This window comes from Bos indicus x Bos taurus, chromosome 18, assembly GCF_003369695.1.
Source record: "Bos indicus x Bos taurus breed Angus x Brahman F1 hybrid chromosome 18, Bos_hybrid_MaternalHap_v2.0, whole genome shotgun sequence".
Taxonomy (NCBI): Eukaryota; Metazoa; Chordata; class Mammalia; order Artiodactyla; family Bovidae; genus Bos; species Bos indicus x Bos taurus.
Window position 1 is genome coordinate 20,603,303 of NC_040093.1, and position 6,431 is coordinate 20,609,733.

The 6,431-nt window shown below is 47.5% G+C and overlaps 1 protein-coding gene across 1 annotated transcript; it reads right to left on the bottom strand.

Annotated features, from left to right (window-relative positions):
• Positions 1–290: 290 nt before the first annotated feature.
• LOC113875330 (major allergen I polypeptide chain 2-like) lies at positions 291–2,355 on the bottom strand. Its single transcript, XM_027513658.1, has 3 exons — positions 2,286–2,355; positions 1,590–1,774; positions 291–389 (listed from the first exon to the last, which is right to left on the bottom strand). The coding sequence occupies exons 1-3, from the start codon at positions 2,353–2,355 to the stop codon at positions 291–293; spliced, it is 354 nt and encodes a 117-aa protein (XP_027369459.1).
• Positions 2,356–6,431: the final 4,076 nt, after the last annotated feature.

Consider the following 6,431-nt stretch of genomic DNA (forward strand, 5'->3'; position numbering starts at 1 on the left):
TACTCCCACAGCTTGCCAGGGACAGGGTGTAGGTTCTGTCTAACCCTGGTCCCAAGCTCTCAGTGACCACATGTGTCACTTCTCACCATCACTGAAAACCTCCTGCCTCACATCCTCCCTGCACAGAACACAGACACTGGCCACAATGGGCAATGTTGCAGTGATTTTATTAGATTCAGCCTGATAGAGGCCACATCAGGTGGGGAAGGTGTCTGGATTCCAGCTTCAGGAACAGAAGGAGAACAGGGCAGGAAGATCAAGTGCAGACCCAGCACAACTGGCAAAGCTTATCACACCAAAGAGAGCAGACTGGAAGCCAATCCTCTAACAGCATTCACCACCGAGGACAATTTATAGCCGGTGCAATCATTACTGAAGATGATAGACACCTGGAAGGGAGAAGGAGGTGGAGGGACTGGACCTGAGCCCACAGCCAGGCTATCCTGCCTCCCCAGGAAAACCTCACTCCTCACCTTCAGGGATTCAGCCCCATCCCTACCAAGAACCTCTGCCCACAGTCCCACCACTGGAAAGGGGGCTGCAAGCAGGCACCAGGGGGAGGATGGCTCTCTAGTAGACCAGGCACAGGTGTCAGGAGGGAGACAGATCCACCAGTCACACCAGGGAGGGGAGGAGATGACAAGGGTCAGCAGTGAACAGCCAGGGCTGATCCAGAAGGAGGAATATGGTGCTGAGGACTGGGTTTGGGTCACACCTGAGCCTCCTCGGTCAGGTGTCCTGGGTGGATGGAAGGTGCATGCAAGTGTCATAAACAGCCCCATGTGCCATGGGGGCTTCTATTAGTGCATGATATTCTGGATCATGGTAAACCACTTGTTTTGAACAGTTAACAATTTGAGGAAGATATACAAAGACAGGTTATTCAAATCTCAAATACTATATCAGAAGAAAAACAATCACAGCAAAAAGATGGTTCTTCGAGAGATACACTATTTGCCCAAGTGAGTGGTTGCATGTACCTAGAAACTGCCACAGGAGCATTAGGCACCAAAACCCCAGAGTGGAATTTCTGGCTTGTAGGCACTGAGACCATGTCGGTGGAAATGGGGCTCTGAGCCAGAGCAATGGCCATCAAAAAGGGATAAAGAGGAGGTGATGTGACCACAGGTCAGAAAGCTTATAAGCCAGGGAGTCCCATGCTGGAAGAAAACCTAAAACCTGGGGTTCTTTTTAAATATTCCTAAAGTAGAGGTGACAGACTGCTACATGTATGAGAGCTGAATGCTTCATTTCCTGCAAAAATTAAAATGTTACTTCTCCAATGCTACTTCGTCTCAGTGAGAAAAAAAATTACAGGACTCAATACACTTCTGCTAGTGCATTGACACTAGTCCCCTATTATGTGTGAGCTGATTGACATGATATGGACATATTAGGTAACAAGAGGCTGGATGTGCAGGTGGACTGTGCTTGCATATTACAGGTGCTGCAGGTTGAAGCAAATGTTTATGTGCTTCTCTCTTTATAGCTCTATCACACATTCCATGACTGAATGATCTATTACCATGTGGCATACTGAACTATGTGCATGTGAGTTCTCAAGGTCAGTGTGGGTAAAGGTAAGTTACCTTATATTTCAGATGATTAAACCTGTCTTCAGGTTCTGCTTCAATGAAGCAATCCCAGAGTTTTCCAAAGGCTGCTTTTTCAGCTTCATTAGCATCGACCGAATCCAAGGTTTCATTCAATGCTTTACGTGGGAGTCCAAGGCTCACAGCAAAAACGGTTTCATAAAACACAGGGCAGGCTTCCACTGAAGGCAGAGACAGAAAACACCTTGTCAAAAGAATCACCAGGTTAGAAGGTTCTGTTTCCCAACACTTGATAGGAACTCATACATCCAAAGCTTCAGACTCACCTCCCACAGAGACCCGCCCTCTCCCAGGACTGCTTACATCCCAGGCAAAATCTTCCCTATGAGGAACTGCCAGCAGAGGGAGCAGAAAGAGGGGCTAGGCCTGGAGACCCCTCTTCCCTTCACCGCTGCCCCCAGGCATACCAGCCTGCTTCCTCCATCTCACTAAGCACCACTACCCCCAACAAACTATCCCCCAGGGTTTGCACAGATAATGACCCTTCCAGCTCCACACCACCAGCCCCATTCAAACACTGAAAGCCTCAGGAAATTTGTGCAGGACTCCTGGGCACTGATCTGACACCTGCCCTCAGAATCTGCCCCAGAAGTGGCTTGGACAGGACTGGGAAGGATGCAGTGAATGGCAATGAGCAAGGATCAGCGGGGCCATCCAGACTCTCCTTCCTACCCTCATGTGTCTTGAAGGTCAGCTCTCTGGTCACCATCAAGGCCAGCACAAGCAGTGCTCCCTTCATCATGGTGGCAGCTGGAGTGCTCTGCTCAGGGCAGGGTTTTGCCTGCTTTATAAACCACTAGCTCCCCAAGTCCAGCCCACTTCCCTCCCAGTTGAACGACAGGCCTGTGGCCAGGCTCCTGGCACAGGTGGCTCCCTTGGCCCTTGGGATATTTGCTGTGGAAAATCATCCTATTCTGAGAGCAGAGCTCTTAGAGGACATGTTGGGGTATCTTTGCCAAAGGACAAGTGGAACTAAGTGACTCCATTTGGAGCCAAATGCTCCATTTTCTGGTCCATAACCATCATCTGTTTTCCTGATCATCCTTCCCCCAACCTAACCTGGCTCTGAGGGAAGCATTGCCCCAAACTAAGCAGATGGAATCACAAAAATGTCAAGGACATATCTATGCCACTGTAAGGTAGAAAAAAGGTCATCCAGAATTCTGGCTTTTCCCCCACACATTAATTTCTATAGATAAGAACGTAGAGCTGGACCTTACTGAAGCCCCCAGATGTCTTAACATCTGCAGTCTCTAGACAGGGCCTGGACACTGCTGGTCAGCAGCTTTGGGCTCTGATTCATGCCCAACAAGGAACTTGCAGGACTTAAGGCCAAGTGGCTTTTCTCAGGTGCTGGTAATTCTGTACTTTTGGGTCATGCCACCAGCTTTCCTCAGACCCTTTAGCCCACTGGTTCCTGAGCAGGCTGCAGCCTTGTGCCTTCTCCTGGCTTTCCTTCTCCTCCACAGTGAGCCTGGTCTCAGGAGGTGCTTGCACTGTGCAGTCTATCCAGGAACATCAGGAAGAAGCTGTGGGTTTGAGGGTTTATCTCCTGGGGCAGAGACTCTGAGGTGCACAGCCCTACAGGCCACTGTGGACGGGAGTTCTAAGGCCCAGAGGGCTGGGTTGATCAGAGTTGGCAGTCTGTATGTGAAAACTCTTTCAGAGTCAAATTCAACCTTCCACATTAGGAAAGCAGTTTGTTGGGACAAACCATTTGAGATGTGCCGGGAGCCAGCACGGGAGATCCCACCCATGACAAGGTCATGTGGGAGAGACCTGACGGGCAAGGCGAATCAGGACTTGAGGGACCCCCTGGACCTGCTTGAGCATCTACCCCAAAATCAGAATCTGTCTGTTTTACTATTTTACGACTTTCACCAACTCCTCTGACATTAACGAGGGGCTATCCCCGACCACCTTTCTCTGAAGGAAATCAACTTAGAGCTCTAGTTAATAAGCCTCCTGGGCACAATAGGAGTGTTTCCATCCAAACCCCTCAGATGGCTTTCTAACTTGCCTGAATGGTTTATCTGGACTCTTACAGCTACGCATGTGATTGTTTACAGCCTCCCAACCATGAGAGGCACAGGAAGCTTAAAACATTCTAACAATATAGAGCCTTTTGAGGAGTTAGTAGTTATTAGAATAGAACTGGTGAAGGATTTCATTGTTGAGTCAATGTTTGCTGCCAAGTTTCCATATCCCTTACCCACTGTGTCCCTGGGAGTATATTAATTAATATAGTTGGTATATAGAAAAATAAGTAGTGGCCTTGGTGTTAACAACTTTAGACCTTGAGGTAATAAATTCTTTCCTTGCTACAGCCCACTGCACCTTTGCCCTATGGGAATGCAACTTTAGTGCTTTCGGAGAGTGGCACCAAACTTTAGAAAAATTACTTTTAGAGAAAATAAGTTTTCTGGTTAACTAACCTTTATCAGAACAAAGAGTCATAAAATGCTAATAGGCCTCCTGGCCAGAAGATGATGTAAATCACCTAAAGCCTTTGTATATGATAGGTTTGCAGAAAGAAAGCCTGGTCTCAACAAGGGTCAGGGCTGCTGACCCTGCATGACTCTGCACCGTGCATTCTCATGTATGTACAACTGAGGGTATAAAAGCTCATTTTAAAAATAAAGTTATGGGCCTTGCTCACCAAAGCTCAGTCTCCCCGTGTCATTCTTTTTTTCCCTTTTCTCTCTTTTTCTCTCTCTGTTCTTCTTTCAGGATGACTACTTGGAACACAGGGGCTCTCTGAGTTCACCTTTTTGCCTGGGCTTCTAAGACCCAATTGGGAAGGTGCCCTGCATCTTCACTGGGGAGAGGGCGTCCTGCGTCCTCACCCCACCGAGAGGGTGTCTGTGGCCTCCGTGAACAGAGCAAGTTCCGTGTCAGGAGCTTTATTGGCTTTCTGTGTAAACCAAGGAAGATCAAGCCTCTTTCTCGCCCCTTTTACTTTCCCTATTCACCGACGCCATCCTCCTGAGGGAATCCATGGATCCTGCCAGGGCTGGACCCCGGTAGACATGGCCCTTGAAAACACTAGAAGGAAGCCTGAGAATCTCCTAATGGCCAAACTGGAAAGGGTTTGACAGACAATATAAGTAACAGAGTATTTGATGATAAACCAATGTATAAAGTAATATGTGTGAATCCATACTGCATAAATTGCTGTCTAAATAAATCAATGTGGGAGAGGAGGCAACCATTCCTTACAGAAACATCCTGAATAACAGCCATAGACTATCCCCTCCAGGAGGATGAACATACTGCCCTACCCTCCCTGAGTGTGAGCTAGACTTAAGAACTCATCTCCAAAGAAAAGAGGAGGAGGAGAGGAAAGCACTGCAGAAACCTGACAAACTCAAATAATCAGCTAATCAAGGCTGATTATTCCCAGTGGTAAGGCACACTGCTGTCACATGTATCCTGATGTAAGGGGACTGGAAGGGAGCTTCACCTGTGTGGTGTCTTCCTCGAAACCCAAAGTCTGAACCCCACTCGACAGTATCAGAACAACAGCAGCTAAACTTAGCTTGGGGGCCTTCTACCGTCCCTGGTCCCTGATAGTTCTCCTCAAGACTCTTAAGGCCATGACAGACCAGGAGAGAATGAGTAACTCGACAGAGCAGAGAACACCAGGGACACATGACAGTGAATGCAGTGAGTTTCAGGTCTGGATAGGATCCTGGAATCCAAGATTAATGGACAAGCTGCTGAAATTCAGATAAACTTAACACCTCATTAGTCATAAGGTTCCAATGTTGTCTCTCAGTTTTGACAAATATTTGCACTTTTTCCATAAAACTAAAATTATTCCAACTTAAAATTTTACTAATAACAGCTTGAAACAGGAAGCTCAACTCTGTCCTCTGTGACAACCTAGAGGGGTGAGATGTGTTGGAGGATGGGGATTATTCAAGACAGAACTGATTTATCAATGGCTGAGTCATGTTGTTGTATGGCAGAAAGCAATACACTATTGCAAAGTAATAGCCTCCAATTTAAAATACATTAAAAACAACAACAACGACGATGACCTGCATTAGGACACGGCTACATCAGCAGCATTTCTACATTGACCCTAACCAGTTCTTCACTCTGATGTCACCAAATGTCCCCATAGTTAGGGACGTCTCAGAGGACCCTGTGGCATCCTTGAAAGGGCACTGGGCTGGATCCATAGTAGCCACCGGCATTACTCAGCACTCCAGGCCCTGGTTCCTCTCCTCATAGAGCTGCGGAGGCCATTTGGGGGCAGTGTCTTCTCAAGGAGAGGAGGCATGGGATCCATGGGCAGCTGTCTCACCACACAGAAGTCCTGTGGCCACAGACAAAGAGCCAACGTGTGCAGCCTGGGCCATGTGGTGTTCACCTTCCTGCCCAGGAAACGTTAACTCATACCTACAGTTACCTGAGGCCCTCTTGAGGTGACCTTCACAGGGGTGGACCCCAGGCAGCAGGAACCATGGCAAGGAGTCTCTGCACAGAGGTCAACTGACATTGCAGCTCAGTACTTGGTTCCTCTTTGCCAGGACCAGTTACCGGATGTGAATCCTATTTGGCACAAGGTTCTGCCTATTGTCACACCATGTGTCCGAACCTCAGATTAGCTTTTCAGCAAACATTAATCTGCCACAGGTGCCTCAGAGAAGGGACAGCCAGATGCCTCCAGAGAAAGGTTACTTGATGTGACTTCAAACATTTTAATCCTTTACCTTATTAATTCAAGGCAATGTTCATAAACATATTTACAGTAAGTAGTATGAAAGATATTCCTGCTTATCAACTCCAGAGAAATGGAATATTTCTGCC

Coding starts and splice junctions, on each gene's coding strand:
- LOC113875330 (XM_027513658.1), bottom strand. CDS start 2,355: ATGATGAAGGGAGCACTGCTTGTGCTGGCCTTGATGGTGACCAGAGAG. Junction 1,775..2,285: donor GACCTTCAAGACACATGAGG/GTAGGAAGGAGA, acceptor CTCTGCCTTCAG/TGGAAGCCTGCCCTGTGTTT. Junction 390..1,589: donor TTAATCATCTGAAATATAAG/GTAACTTACCTT, acceptor TCTCCCTTCCAG/GTGTCTATCATCTTCAGTAA.